The sequence below is a fragment of the Malurus melanocephalus genome, unplaced genomic scaffold (assembly GCF_030028575.1).
Source record: "Malurus melanocephalus ecotype Western Australia unplaced genomic scaffold, MMel_1.1 scaffold_2, whole genome shotgun sequence".
Lineage (NCBI taxonomy): Eukaryota > Metazoa > Chordata > Aves > Passeriformes > Maluridae > Malurus > Malurus melanocephalus.
This window is the reverse complement of record NW_026623234.1, coordinates 3,630,946-3,647,293: the sequence shown is the minus strand read 5'-3', so window position 1 is coordinate 3,647,293 and position 16,348 is coordinate 3,630,946. Positions and strand designations below refer to the sequence as shown.

General features: G+C 42.3%; 1 protein-coding gene across 5 annotated transcripts in view; it reads right to left on the bottom strand.

The window, feature by feature from the left end:
• Positions 1-293: 293 nt before the first annotated feature.
• Positions 294-16,348, bottom strand: part of PHF21A (PHD finger protein 21A) — a 137,594-nt gene continuing 121,539 nt past the window's right edge. For 2 of the 5 annotated variants that reach the window (XM_057365270.1, XM_057365279.1), the window contains 4 exons: positions 13,246-13,401; positions 11,545-11,620; positions 11,108-11,211; positions 5,633-9,249 (listed from right to left, as the gene is read on the bottom strand). In XM_057365270.1, the coding sequence (XP_057221253.1) occupies positions 8,995-9,249; positions 11,108-11,211; positions 11,545-11,620; positions 13,246-13,401 (591 nt within the window). In that variant the 3' untranslated portion in view covers positions 5,633-8,994. Of the gene's footprint in view, positions 9,250-11,107; positions 11,212-11,544; positions 11,621-13,245; positions 13,402-16,348 lie in introns of all 5 variants that reach the window. The other 3 variants (XM_057365298.1, XM_057365308.1, XM_057365288.1) reach the window with 3 other exon arrangements.

The following is a 16,348-nucleotide window of genomic DNA, read 5'->3' as shown; positions in this document are numbered from 1 at the left end:
GTCGGTTGGGAGGCACCCACAGAGTCAGAGCCRGGGAGATTATCTGAACTGAGCACGGTCCCTTTTGGAGCTAAAGTTCATTTCTCCTAACGTAGTGCCCTTCTCCCTGCCAAGAAAATGAGCTGCAGTGTTACACAGCCACAATCAGAACCCACTCCTGGGGCTGGGGACTTGCTATGGGCACTACTACAACCCCTGTGCCTATGGGACCCATTGTCCCCACCTGGTACATAGAGCTAAGGAGACAAGAGATTTTACTGTGTTTTATTTAGTAAAATGTTAAAATAAATAAATACAAATTGATCAGATGCTCTGTACCCCCCCCCCCAACTTTAATTTGCTAAATTCTAAACACATTTGTACCAAAACTGAAACAACAAGGAACTTGAAGGCAGCAGATACTGCAGATCACTATGAGCATCAGGCTAAAAAAAATAGAGATATTTAAAAAACCCAAACCAGTTCACGAGTGGGTGTTCTCAYGGTGTGATTCTGTGACAACAGAGCAGTACCAGTCAGGGCATTTTACACCAGGGCCTGCAAGGATGGGAGATTGGTGGGGAATGGGGCASCAGAGGTGCCACTGGCACCTTGCTGTTAAGGTGTGCTGTTAAGGAACCCAGCTGGGAGAGAAGCTGCCATTATCCCGTGCAGCRCCAGGCCCGTGGCTGCGGGGACAGCACGAGCAGGGGGGGCTGTTCACTAAAATCACCTGGAGAAATCAGACAGGCTGGGCGAGGGACTAAGGCTCAGACACAGAGCCCTGCAGGGTCAGCTGCTGCTCTGGGCCCCTGCCAGGACTCTGCTTCACAGCTCAGTCTTGGGTGGAACGCCGGGGTGGRGTGGGGGAACGGTACAAAGCATGGCACACAGATGGTGGTATCAGTAAATCTACTGAGATGGYGCCGCTGTGATCACAGGAACATGAAGCCATGATTGAAGCCTGAGTACTTTCTCCTAAATGAACAGAGCTGCCTTCACAACCTCCTGCCCTCAGCTGYGGACAGGGCGGACGTTTGCAGAGTAGAGCCAATCAGCTCCCTAAAGAAACCTCGGCATGGACAGCCACCCCAGTGCCTCAGCAGACCTTGCAGGTGGTGGCAGCTCACYACCACTTCTCTTTGTCCTCTCCTGGACACAGCAAAGTTGTTTCCTTCCTCCACAGGAACCCGATCAGGTCGGCACTAGCAGGCTCCCTGCTGTTACCTTGCTTAATCTTTCCTTAATGGAGTTTGCAACACCTGCGTTGCTTCTGTGGGGCTGTGAGAGGAAGCCAGGACACCTCTGACAGTGTTAAGATGGTGCCTGGGGGGCACCCTGCAGCTGTAATTGGAGTGAAGCAGCTTGTGGGACACRACTGCTGCAGGTTGTGTTTGTGTGGGGCTGCCAGGAAGCTGCCCGAGTCTCAGAGGCTGATGCAGAAGCAAAAACCTTTCTTAGGTTGGGTCTTGGCTGCCTGTCACATATGACATCAGGAGCGACTCAGAGACAATGTACCTTCCTGGAAGGGAGAGCTAACAGGTAAGACACTGCCTGGCTCTAGAGTCAATCACTGTTTTGATGTCAGTGATAATTTAAAGTAAAGAAACATATGAGACTATGATTATAAATTACACATTAGCCCAGAACAAGCAGAAACATGCAGCCTCCTGCTGCACCCAGCACAGAGCTGCTTTCAACAGTGCCTACCCCAATGCCTGCAGCCATGGAAATCTGCTTTTCCAGAGTCAGAACTGCCAGTACCTGCCTTACAGAGGGGAACATGAGGCACAGAGCAATCTTCTTCCCTCCCCCTGCAATTCTGGCATTCCCCACCTGAGAGACCAACACCTGGATAAAAAGCCAGGGATAGCCCTGCCCTTGCACGTGCACAGCATCTTCCTAGTGCTGCTGCAGTATGAAAGTTTGGCACTGGGGATCCAGAGCCAAGGGTGCCCACTGAACATAGCCCCAGGAGCTGGCCTGTGATGCTGCTTCCCTTCCCCACATGAGCTATACCCCCAAGGCTCACTAAGTTCTGGTTGCTCACTAAGAAAAATACTTTCTCAAAGATCAAAGGCAACAATATTTAATTTGTTTTCCAACAAACAAATGTAAGAAGGCTGGTGACAAAAGGGTAGGATTTGGTTGAGTTTTACATTTGCCAATGTAAATTTAGGAAAAAGAAAAAAGATGCAAAAGGTGGTGTGAGCTGATCGATACTGCTCACTGCTGCTGCCTTTCTATGCCAGCTCTCTATCCAGGATATGGAGCCACACTTACAAGGCTTTTGAGTTCCCCAGGCACTCCTGATAGTAAGCAAGCCCTTAAGTACCTCTTCCTTCTTAGAATTAGGGGCTGGGTTGAGTTTCTCCATCTGAAGCCTTTGACACCTGCTTGTATACTACAGAGCGAAGAAGAACAGGCACAGAGCTTATCCCTTACACAGAGCTTACACAGGAGAGTGGGGAGAGCTGTTTCCCCAGCAGAGTRCCCCATGATCTAGAGGCACTCAGCTCCTCACAGGTTACATTAAACTTACCACATGCCCCTGTTCAGCTGCACTGCTGAAACACCCCTTTGTGTGTGTCCCTAAARAAATCAGATCCTGAGAAAACAGAGGCATTGCTACACAGAGGGGTTTTGGCACAGAACTGCCAGACGTGACAGCCCAGAGAGCAGGAATCTTGCACAGATGCTCCAAGAGGTGGCTGAGAATTACCTGAACCACACATCCTAATCCATGTTGTCTCCTTYGCTCACACAGAAACCAGGACTTCTGGAAGCTGATGCTGGTTTCAGCTAGGCTGATTGTAACMCTTGAACCAGGAAGGTGCAATCACACAGCAGAGCTGAACCTTCAGCTACTTTTGGGAATGTCTCTAGTCGAGAAAATGTTTAATTAATATGGTCCAAATCAGAGTAGGTTCTGGCTGCCCCAAGGTCTGCTTCATCTGCCTTATCCCAGTGTTGTAGCTTAGAAGTCAAATAAGGCTCTCATCGGGATGGGGTCACTCAGCAGCAGATGCAGAACTAGGGATGACTTAGTGCCTGTTTCCTTCTCTATCTGCAGCCAAGCAGCTGTTCTCCCACCACACCTGCTCCTTTTGGAATACAGACCAACCCATGCCAGAAATTGAGGTAGGATAAAAAGCATTTTTGTTCTACTCTTTCCACTGAACAAATCCTGTAACTGCAGGAATACCTGTCTAATCAGAATGGAGCCCTATTTCACTCCTGGATTTTTCCTACACTCACTTTCCCTCCTCATGTCTTTGTATATTTTTTCTCTCTGTTCTGCTTTAYCCCATGTAATCTGTTTCCTTTGCTGCTCCTGCTTTGCCTCTTCCTTTCCATCTCCAGCCCTGTACCACTTCTCCAAAGAGGCCTTGAATTTGTCCCTTGCAGCATCTACCTCTGGCTGGGGAGATGGGAAGTCCTGGCCTGGCTGTTCTCATGAGATACACTGSAGGGACTTGCACAGCACAGTGATTTCCACAGCACCAGTGCTCTTGACAAGCCTCTTTTCTCATCACTAGTCAGATATTTTAGTAATAGTGACAGGGATGCAAACAGACTCTCACACAGGTAAGATCTTGGTTTTCTGAAACAAGCCCCCATTCTAAATCAGCCTCTGGGAGAGGTGTTTGTCTTTTCATGGATCTATAATTACCAAGCTTACCAGTGCATGGTATAAATAATTTTCTTTATTGGCAATTTGATCAACTATGTGCTCATCCTATACAAGACACAATGATGCAGAAAGTTCTTGTCCCAGATAAGAGAAATAGGAGGGAAACGGGAGCTAAGGGTCAAGGATAGAGAGACTTGTATTTTTCAAGTATTACATTCCATTCTGTAGGAGTTACAAGCAGGACTGAGGCTTAAAGAAGGATCTGAGTAAGACAGCAATAACCTGGAGACAAGACATCTGCAGTTCTCACATTTTCCTKATCCCATCTGATTTTTGGGTCATTCCCTGGTCCAGGTCTGACACTGAAAACTAGGATCCAACAGCATGTCACTGCAAGGTTCACTCACACACCTTCAGAGATCAGTCCCTAGCTGGCTGCTGGAGGGTTCTTTGGACCTTTTGCCTTCCAAATGCCAGAAACTACAGAATCCATAGTGTTTGGGAATGGCCTTTGTTGAGGTAGTTTGTTGGCCAGGCAAGCCTAAGCATGAAATTAATTAGCTGCACAACAAAACATCTTCCTCTTTCTCTGGTTTCCTGACTCCTACCTACTTGTTAGAAAACTCTTTGCAGTAATCCAGCAAAGCTGAACTTGCTTTGGATCTCCAGAATTCCAAGGGAGGACAATAGGAGGTGAAGAAGGGTTGAAACAGTCCTAAAAATACACAGCAAATYGTGCCCAAAGGGGCGTGGTTCACAAGGAAGTGTAATACTGGTATTTTGGTGGTTATCTGAGCAGCTGAGAGAGGCCCTCAGTAARAGAGTGAATTTTGATTTAACATCTTAATATGTTATTTTAAAAGCAGGTTCCATTAAAAAAGCATGTATTTGTCATTGGTGCTTCAGAAGCAAAGAGGGCGGAAGCAAAGCTGAGGAACAGAGAGAAACATGTGCACTGCAAATTCACAAATGTTTTCTGCTGTATCCACATGGGAAAGAAATTCCAGAGTTTACTCCCTGCATTGTGGGCTGCCACAGCTTGGTGGGGCTATGAGGGAGATTTCACTCTGGGTWCTCCTGAATGCTGACCACGCTGCTTTTCGGGGCTGTCTCTGCAACAGTACAGGAAGCAAGATGATTTGAAGACAAGAAGGTCACAAATAGGTTCCACATTTCTAGACATTTGGAATACAGAATTGCAGGAAAGAAAAAATGTCGTATTCTTGTCCTGCCAACAATAAAACCAAGAGATCTGTCCGTAAAATTATCACCTCTTTAATTTCCAGGCTCTTAATTCATATCCCCATTCACAGAAACTTGCTTGCAACATAGAACAAAGCCCTGTTTTGCTCCTGCAGAACATTAGTTCATCCTAACAACATGGTAACACCTGGTTAAAGATGCCTTGGAAGAATCAGCCATGCTACTCACCCTGCCTGCCAATCATCCCCAGAAGTATTGCTTTCTCTGCATTTTGTACAGCACTAAACCCACTGCTGGCTCTGAACCAAGACAATGAGAACACCAGTGATGATACCAATTCTTCTAGCCAGGTCACACACTCACTTTCCCACTCCAACCACAACACACCTTTTTAGCTGTTTAAAGAACAGATTGCAAGGAGAAGGAAAACACAACTTCTGCAATGCTTGCTCTGTTTCTGAGCAAAGGAGCAGGGTGACTTCTCAGAGCCCTTRGCACCGGGCTGAGAGCCAGGACCATCTCTGATATGAGATTCCTTTGTGGTCTCATCTCTTCCCTTATAACAGAGATTTAAAAGCCACTAGTTTCCTACCAGTGACAAGAAATGACATAAGAATTAGTTAATATCTTGATGGTGGTTTGGAAATACAAAACCACAGCCATCGTGACAGCTTCCCAAGGAGCAGAAGTTTTAGTACAAACTCATTCCATCTCAAACAGTACATGAGAAAAAAAAAAACCAAACCAATACAAACCCAAAAGAGAAGCTTGAGCTTTAAGCTGTCCCAGAGTTTAAATATCTCCCTTGATTAGAACCTCTTAGAGCAGCTAGGAAAAAAAAAAACCAAAAAAACATTTTCCTCTGTATTTAGCAAACACSAATTCCCTTTCCACCCTACTGTTGGTAATCAGGCAGACGTAACCCCAAYTTACTTTCTCTACACAGCAGCATCATTGCCAGTGTCAGTGTAGCCCTGGGAACGCTCCTTGCCTATTGGCTGATACTGTTGCAGAGCCAGAAGGAAAAGCATCCGAACAGGATCAGTTAGAGAGAATGAAAACTACCCAAGCATCATCAAAAAGTCTAAGATCATTTTTCTGTCAAGGAATGTCGAACTAAAGGCATCGTTTTATCGTCTGGAACACAAATGCTGTAACAAAAGGGATATAAAAGTCTGTACTTATCTGCTTGGATTCTGGAAACAAACAGATGCCTCAGGAATGCAGTAATAGYTGTTTTAATATCTCCTGGCTGGTTAACTGTGCTCAAATTTAAATATGGCTACTAGTGAACTTCACTTCCATCCTCTCCCGAATCAGTAAAGAAAACAGGACTATTGAATCTCCAGGCATAGCCTCCTACCTCCAAATAGTGCTTCCAAGAGAGCTCAGGTTAACACAGAAATAAGAGCATGAGAACCACGAAGACTCAGAACCCCTTTCCCTGGAGATGGTCTCCTACCAGGAATGCTTGATGCTTCAGAAGATGATAAGAATCACCCAGTTATTCAGCCAAAGACCATGTTCAAAAAAGGCAGTTTCTCCTGAATATCTGGCTGTTAGCTGAGGGCTCATATTCTATGGAAGGCTTATGTTCAGTTTGGTTTTTCTCTTCAGCCCTTGAAACAGACAGTCCTTTGTTTAAATGCTATGGGTTGCTGGCCTAGTGCTGCAATGGCAATAACCCCATTGGTAACTGGATTGATGGAAGGACATTTTTAGTATGATCCGTTTTGATGCTGTCTTCCCAGCTGTCTCCCTGACACTTYTACTAACTTATCCTTCCAACTCTGCTAGTTCCAGAACAGAACTCAAACATCAAAAGACAGAGAGTCAGGGTTATCACTGGTTCAGCTGGGAAGTGTGTGTAAGAGTCACTTTCCCAACAGAGACAAATGCGAGAACTCAGGATATCMATTTTGAGCTCAGAGCTGAAAATAGTAAACACTCCTACAGAGGGAATAAAAAGGAATAAAAGTCCTTAGAGGGCAGAATGACAACCTAAAGGAGAGGGAAGAAAACAGCTCCAAGAGCCCCACAGAAGCACACTTGGCTGGGGCAGCAAAGAAACTTTCTCAGGCTATGTAGTGTCTGGAGTATTCACTTGCTCAGAAATCCTTGAAATTCAAAGCTTTTCTGTCTTGCACTATAAACAGCTGAGCAGGTCTGCCTCACCACCCAACAGCTGCTCTCAAGGCCACCACACCAGGGACGCTGCCTCACCTTGTGTGTGCAGGGCTCAACTCTGCTCCCACTGGAAATAAAGGGAATTTTCCCAGTACTTCCAGTGGAAATGCGCTTTGCCCAGATGTTTATATTTATTTGCCCAAATGTTTATATGAAATTAGACAGCTCTGGGACACAATGACCAGAATCAGCACCCTAAACTGAGCCAGACCCCACAATCAGGAAGCACAAGGCAAACTCCACTGTCTGGAGTGAAAAAATTATACATTAGAGAAGAACTTCTCAAACAACAGGAGATAACAGAGGGTGATTTCAATCCAGCTCACTGTCTTTCATTCTTAAGCTCGAATCAGTCTGTATCACAGAACTGTTAAAGCCTTAAACAGCTTTTTTTCTGGGTTACAAACACATGGAATAATGGGAGAGAGATGGTACAGCAGCGACAAGCCTGGCAGATCCTCCAGGTGGGGCGAGATCCAGCACCGCAGGATTTGATTCTCTTTATAGACTTTAGCCAGTAGATGTGTGGTATAACCTATGGAAACTGTCCCATTGGATTTTAGAACACAAACACAGCAGAATGTCATCATAAATAAGCAAAGTCTGTGTTAAAAAATTCTAAGTACACAGCATTTTCTCCAGTTCTGACACCTTTTTAATAGAAATCACTTGTTTAGGAAACAAATAGCACTTTTGTAATTTTTTTTACAATGTTTCTTACCTTGATCTTATTTTAAGTAACACTAGGAAGACCTCAATATCTTTTATTTTCCTTTTTAATTTAAAAAAGTTGGTTTTTTTTCCCCCAGATACAAAGATTTTGCCCTTGCATAAAAAAACAGTGCCCAAAACGATGACACAAGGACTCACAAAGACTCACTGTATCTCACTGACACTATTACTTCTAATCTATACCATGCAAGGTCCCATCTACCTCTTTAATTAGACTGTCAGCCTGAAAAACAGCTTTTCTATTCCTTATTTAGTTCTTGTTACCAAAAGAAGAGAAAGGAAGTGAAAGAAAAGGACATTTCTCTGTTGAGTTCACACATCTGGGTTATGTGCTACTTTGTTCAGGATACCTTTGTTGTTTAYAAATACAGAAAAGGGATGGAATCTCATTTTCAAGTAATTGATGCACATTTTCTCTTGGGACACCTCCATCCAATGCTCCAAGCTGACCCTGGATTCTGGCCCTCTATTTCCCCATTCTCARCACAGACTTTCTGGATGAGTGTGGGGACCCACAGGCTCTCAGGCACATGGTTTGATTCTTGGGGTGTCCTGYGTAGGGCCAGGAGTTGGACTCAATGATCTTGATGGGTCCCTTCAAACTCAGCATATTCTGTGATTCTATGTGCTGGTTACTCAGTGAAAAGTCCATCTCCTTTCCTTTTGTATATCTCCTGTCTAAACAATAGTAAATACTGCTTATTTGATAGACTTGTCCCTTCTGGGCACTGGGATTTGATAATTTATATTTCTGGTTTTTTGGTTTAATAGTACTGAGAGTTTAGAAACAGGAAAAGCCCATAGGCTCTTTGGACTTGTTTTTGTTTTCCCCTAGCTAAACAAACTGTTCTGCAAATAGGAACTTGAAACCTGCTCTCCTCCCTTATCCCTGCTCCTCACCCCAAACAAAAATAAAACAAACCTATAGTGGCTGTGGAGGCTGCTGCAGGCACACACTGGTGTAAAATATAGAGAGAGTAAATATATTATTTCACTTGGCATGGTGCTGGCAAAGAACCCCCAGCTGGCACTATTCATGTAACATGATCCAAACTTCGCATGTACACACAGAATAAGAAGGATCAATTGGCAAACTCCGGTGCCGCCTGGCACAAGCATCTTCACGCTCTCTCTGGAACCAAAGAACTAAAGAATTCTGCACTTTCCAGAAGAAATCCAGTTTTGCTTTTCTAGAGTTTCTTTATTTTGCTCTTTCTCCTCGCCGCCACCTCCCTTGGCTCCTTCTTAACTTCACTGTGTTATTTAGTCTCATCGCCCTTGTTACAGTTCACCATGCAGCTCTGGGAAGGGGAGGGGGCTAAGGTGGAGGTGGCAGCATTAGTATTGTTAGTGGAGTCCATGCCGTTGGAGATGGCTACTGAATTGACCTCAGAGTTTATGGGTTTTGAAAGGTCGATGCCTTGGATGAGGCGGATCAGCTGTTTTACCTTCTCCAAGGAGCTGTGCATCTCCTTCTGTTTTGCAAGGATGGTATTCTTCATTTCCATGCATTTCTGCAGCAAAACAAAAAAGCAGTAATAAGTTCAAGCTTATGAATGAAAGAAGGTAAGAGAAGAAATACTGCAGCTGTAATTTCACTTTTCCAACCTAGAAGAAAAAGAGTCTCTAGGCTATGTTCACAGGAGAATTCATATTTGCAGACTGAGGAAATAAATTGCCAAGACATAGCTGTCACCTGGTATGGCTCCCTTTCATCCTGAGGTGTTGTGCAAATGAACACAGGCAGCTCCATCCTTTTGTGCTTCTTTTGAAGGAMAACTTCCAAGTGTATGTTCCAACTATTTTTTCTATTGGTATTGCATTACCGAAATTTCTTTAGCTCAGATCTGCAAGCTCAGGCATCCCACTGCAGCTGACTGCTGACAGTGTGTGTGCAAACCATTAATGGGATACAGCCTTTGATTTCACATACATTTTAGCAGGAACATCACATCCTTCTCTCAATAAGTAAAAGGGTACTTGAAAAGGAAACCAAACTCCTCTTCACTTGAAAATCTTATTTTGTGGCCACTTCTTTATCTTAGAAGTGATAGYAACATAGCCAGCTCATCAGCTAAGAGTCAGGGTAAGATAACTTTAAAAAAAGCCCGCAAGTGTCATTTCAAGAGTGAAAAACTGCTTATATGTATATTTGAAACTCACAAAAGTGAGGAAACAGTAGCTATGTCTATTACATTCAGATTTTTACATGAAGATGGCAACCTTCCTATATATTTTACATCTTTCACCTGTGCTAATCTCCAGCCACTGTTGCTTTTAGCTTAACTATTTTYGCACATGGCTCATGGCATCATAAAACCACTAAAAATCTAGACCTAACATACCAGTTTTGGACAGTCCAGTATTAAATATAAACATTCTCCTTGCCCACTGTCAATCCCTCATGTTAAGGGCTTGCATCTGCCTGGGTACATCACTAAGAAAGAGTGTTAGTTGTCTAGTGTTGCTCAGGTTACACCAAGCTCCTGCTAACCAGAAGGTGACAGTCCCCAGCACAGCACAGTAATTTTATTTGTATTGTCAGCACTGAGGGGTCTGTAAACATGGGACACTTTTGCTCTAACAGGCAAAGACAGGCAGCCTGGAAAGTACATCTGTACCTAAAAAAAMCCCCTCTGTAATTATTAATCCAAGGTTACAGATGATGCCACACAGGAGATTTTGTTTGTTTTTTTTCATTATGTGATAGTGACTAGAGCTGCACCAAGTGAAGGGCTCAAACTTTACACTGGCAACTCAAGAGACTGATTTGCCTATTAAGGTGAGAAGAGTGACCAAATGAATACACATGTTCCAATTACTGCCGTAAACTGAGGGGGAAACTAAAGTTTCTGTGTTGAACCATGACATTGTCAGGTTAATACCATGCAGAGGCACRTGCAGTGTCCAGCTGCTGACTGCTAGGGCAACACATCAAGGTCTGGAGAGYTGGCCGAGAGTAAACGCTCACTTTTGCTTCAGAAAGGTCTGGAGAGTGCACCCAGGGTGTAACTCTCACTACACACAGAGGCCCAACCATTCTTGTTTAAGTGAGCCATAGAAACTTTGACTTAATCTCCTGCTCACAGTGAARAACACTCTGAATCTTTTCTGTCACCCACTGGTATTATGTGTCACTATATGTCTCCATACATGGCCAGCATGGATCATGTACAAGAGACTCTGTGCAAGTGTACATTGCCTTTATTTCACTCCTGCTCCCCAAAGTCCTAAAAAGCAAAGTGCTCCCTCAATTCTCAGAAATTCCAGTGGGTGACAGGTCTAGTATATGAAGTCACTCTATAATAGTTTTCTCCCTGCACTGTGGCACCAGAACACAGGTGAAGGGTTATTTGGGAAGACAATACTCACTGTTATAGAATTGCTGAGCTGTTTGACCTTCTGCTCTAGTTGTTCTCTTTCCTGTTTTAAATCTGAACTCCATTTAAGTAGTTTCTGTTTTTCCTCTTCTTTTGCTGCAAAACAGAGCATGAAACAGAATATTTAAAGTATTTCTCTTACAACAGTGGATAGAGGGTCTAAACTGCTTCATATAAGGAGGAGAATTACGTTTAAATGAATTCTCAACAACTTGTGCACTGAATCACCCCCARAATTTTACCTACATACACAAACATGACAGGCTTAAGAAATATTTAGACTGCTTTTTTTCACTTCACTAGTCATTAAGGTTATTCCYTTTCATATGACAAAATCTCCTTTTGTAAAGGAAGTACCATTCTATCCCACTCCCAAAATAACATCTTCCATTATTACAAGTGAAAGCAAAGCGTTCATCATWTTCTTACCTGCTTTATATGCAATATATGAATGAACAATTGCTAAAGTTCCCGGCCATGGGATTGCTTCTTCCTTCTTTAGCATCTGAAAGAAAATTTTCATAGAGATTTAGCTGGTAAAAAATCTACCTCTGAGAAAGAAAAAAGGAGAGAGAGAAAAAGAGAAAGACTGAGGATTTTCTTTCATGGCTATCATTAGCCTCAGCCCTGTTAACAYGAAGCTTCACAGACCTGATCTGAGATTTAACAGAGGGAATTATTCACAACTGTATTGTGGCTCCCACAAAGCAAGCCTCTTTCTTACAAAAGTCAGCATTTTCTTAAATTCCTCTATAGCCACAAATAAAGTCTGCTAATCATACTGAACAACTTAAAAGAGGAATGAAAGGATAATATAGCTGAACTCAAAACTTGCCAGGAGACATAAACATTATTTCATGGTTCAGACAAATTGCTGATCTTAGCTGTTCTGGGGAAAAAAGTTTTCATGCTGCAGCCGAATCTTCACGCCATACATTCAAACATCACACTTCCTGGCAAATAAAACATAAAACTGTCCTATCATCCCTTCTTATCAGAATCATCTTAATAGAATTGTCAAACTCTCTTTGTAAGGGTAAGCACCATTTATGTCTTTCAGATACTTCCTACATTTTGCTTACTAACAAACTTGAGGAGGAAAGATACATATTTTTAGTACATGATCATAGTGGTGTCTGAGAAGATAGAAGACTTGGTCAGTTTACAGTGAAGTCACTCAAATTTCCTCCCTAATTTTGTTGGAAGCTATCACAGAAATATGAAGAGGAGGGATAAGGTGAGAGTAGGCAAGARCAGGAGTACCCAAGTCATAATACTCCCTCCTCTCTGGCAACTTCTGACCAAGTCACTTGAGTTTTGCATTTTTATTCTWCTGAGCAGCACATGGTAGGTCAGGCTGTCTCCTTATGTTACCACCTGGCTCACCAAAGGCCATGTGGGTGACCAAGCAATGGGCTATGTTAGACAAGACACTAACAGCTTCAGACTACCCATTGCCAGCAGTCATTTGCAACTTCTGGAGTTCCATGGAAGAGTTAGGAATACATTAGTTTRCTTGTTCATCTTGTAATCTCAATGCAATTATAAGCAAAATATTAAAATATAACCTGCACACTTCAATTGTGCTTTTTCATAGAGGGATCTGGAAGGAAGAACCACCAGACTGTTCACCTATACTCATTATACTGATGCTGAGTGATATTATTAAAGAGATCACTGAAGACAACCTTTCTGATGTTTGATTTATATAAGCAAACAGGGGCTTATATTTGCTCTATCTGTTGAGGTAGGCTTGTRCAAATGTTTTATTTATTTGTCCAGAAGAATATACTAATAACTTTTGAAGAAACAATAAGCTTAAGATGAAGAGCAGAAATTCTAGGGGTTGTAGATAATCTTGCCCAAAAGTCTGCAGAAAAAGAGTAAAAATATAAGGGTAACAAATAAGGACCCCAAATTTGGAAGCAAGACCTGACAGTTTTGTATTTGCACACATTCCAACAGAGGTAAAAATTTGATGAAACACACACAAGCCTCATTGCACATCAAATAGACTTGTTCCATGTCAGGCTGTCTTGGCCTAGGTAACCCAAGCAATCTGGTTATTTTTTTTAACACCAAAAATCTTCACAGTGCATTGTACATAACTCCCCATCTGTCAAAAAATACCTGGTCTTGACATTTGGGACAGATCCACATGCCCTTCGGAATGGTTTTCAGAGGTGGGTCCAGACAGTCCAGGTGATAAACACGTGAACATGTGTCACACATCAGCAGCTGCCCGCTTTTTCTGCAAACGCTGCAAAAATCCTCATGGATATCACCCTGGAAAATTGGGGGGAAAGGGTGTGGGTGAGAGAAAGCGGTAGRGAGAGAAGGCAGAAAGTCAACTTTGGCCTTTGACATCTACATCTTAGTTGAATTCAAAGTTTACAGCACAAACTGTTTCYAAAGGGATTACAAAAGGTCAAGCCTTTTTTAGACTGTGAAACAGGAAAACCACGCTGGATGTCAGAAACACTCACATCTGTCCTCCCAAACACTCCCTCTGTCCTCCCAAGGCAAAACAGCACTGCAAACACTTATTACCATAGCTTCTCTTAACAACTACTACCCCACAGCCTTTCTTCAAGATCCCTCTTTACCCTGATCTTTTTATTTGCCTGAAGTAATGAGCTACCCACTTTCTTAACCCTCCTGATTTTTGGATGTAAGCCAAACTCTACTCCAGGAATGCTGATGAGGCTGTCTCTTGCCAGTAATAGTATGTAMGAAACCCCAACTGAGTGACTTAAAAGAACACTGTCAAATATTTAGGTCACCTTTAAAAATGAAACCATAAGGAAAAGGTGTTACGCTTCTAAATGAAAAAGAATAGAATKAATTATGTTCTGAGACAATTCTTTTTACTTCATTTGGGCTACCTCTAGTTGCACCAAAACAGCTGTGATTCAAAACTTTCTCATTCTCTATAGAGAGTGGACTGTTTCATCACTAACATAGACTGAGAGCCAAAAGAGGACAAAAGAGTACCAAGAGAGATTTTYTAATATTTCTTTAAAAGAAAGAATTGAAAACACGACTAGTCATGTCTTTTAAAACAACTAGATTTAGTTAGTATTGCATTACTATTAGAGAGAATTCTTTTCTACAGCCATTAACATCCCAAAAAGGTAGGTCTGATTTTTGCTGCTTTTTCTTCTCTCTCTCTCCTCTTGTTTTSATTTGGTTTTCAGATATTTGAACAAAGAGGATTGACAGAAGATGGCTGAGCATTCATAGAGGAAGCTGGGGCACCCCAGCCCTCTGCCCTGACCATTGGGCTGCCCTGGTAACTCCACACATTCAAGGCCCCATTTGGCATCCAAAGTACACACTTATCACTGCCTTATAAGGAATTTTCACACACACATCCCAGATCTGCAAGATTGTGATTTTAAGATCTGTGATTTCAGCAGAACTGTGGGTACACACTCCCCTGTATGAAATGCCAGTGTATGCAAGGTTTCATTTTGGCGCAGATCATCTCTTCACGTGTGCAAACAAGTTTTATCAGTTTAGAGGGATAGCAGATTTGGCTATGCACTCACACATTAAGGTGGCAGGCAAGAAAAATTACAGTWATCTCCACTGTGGATGAAATAATACACGTGTAAAAAGAATGACCCACAAGCAATCTGCTCAGGTTTCTACTTCCCAGCTTTGTTGCTGATGAGGCCCTTCTTCAAAGGGAAGGCAATTCTTAATTCCCAAGGTTAACACTGATTTCGTGTTTTGTAAAGGATCAATCTTCAGTGAATTTTCAATGCCGTGTTTTGAATCCATTACTCTCAGGGATCCTTGAGAGCTAAGTCATGGTATTACTTCATTCTTTAACACCAAAGAGTTCCTCAGTTAAATGAAGATCTAAATGAGTGATATTTCATGCTTCTTGTGAAGTGATGTGCTGTAACTAGGCTGGGAAGAACTTCTTTTCCTCTGTYATGCATTCTCTCAGTACAAGGAAAAGGCGACAGGCTAGAGAYGTCAAATAAGCTAAAATAAAATCCTCTGCAAGGTAATGAAAAGTTTAAGAGGGGAATKCTCTCATTTTAGAARAAAAAMCACCKATTTTAGACAATTATGTATCTTAAGATGCTTCTTGATAGCAAAGTGCAAAACTACTGTTTGCTGAAAACCAAACCTATTATGTCTCATACTCTGCAAAAAGAGACCTACAAAAGAGACATACATGCAGTTTCTTGTGGAGGGGGAGACATTAAGAAATTTAGACCCAGAACATCCCAAATTCAACTGAATGCTGCAAAACCTGTAGTGATACAGGTGACGATGATGCAGTGCAGCTGAATGCAAGATGACAGTACACACACACAAAATTCAGTCCTATTTTTGGTAATGCAAAATTCAAGGCATTTCCTCAGAATTAACAACTGTCCTTATCAAAATCCCAGCCAGTGTTTGATTCCAAAGAATTGCCTTATGGGCAATTCCCAGGCCTTATGGGCAGTTGATAAATATATGCATTAAGAGGGAGCTGGATTTGATGTTGTGACATGCACCCACTAACCTCACCTTCTGAAGCAGTTTTGTGTAGGGTACAGGCAGTCAGCTTAAGCTAGAGCAGAGCTCACAGAGGCTGCTCTGACACATGCTAYAGGCTGAAGTGACTGAAGAATAATTTCAGAACAGATACCATAAAAGGTGATTTAACGACACTTTCTGCTCTACTTCCTCTCCACCAAGGGATTGGGAAAATAAATTCAAGCTTTCTGGACAGCTAATAGTTTTTTGTATTTTTATAAAGTGTCTAGAGCGGCAGGGCCTAGCTTTAGGCAACAGAACTGAATGATACAGTAACAAATGTGGTTCATGTGTTTAAGTACGTAATATCTATACTTATATGAACATTTCACTGGAACAACATGAGAAAACTAAATATTCTGCAACAGGAATTATTCATGACCATATGAAGATGATCATACATAGYGTATGATGTAAGTGAATTAAATTATCAAAAGCAATACTAATTCTGSCATTTCCAACTTTACAACCTGAATGTTCTACAATGCTCCTCTCAGTTGAAACACTATTTTGATATAACTGTTTACTAATAAAAAGGCATTTTGTGACCAAAKACTTGAACCATCCCTTAAATGGAGATTTTTACACAATTCTTAGTGCTGAGTAATTGACCTTTCAAGGTAATTGCTGTCTTCCAGGTGAATATGCCACTACTGCATGAGGGAGAACCACACATAACCAAGTGGCTCAT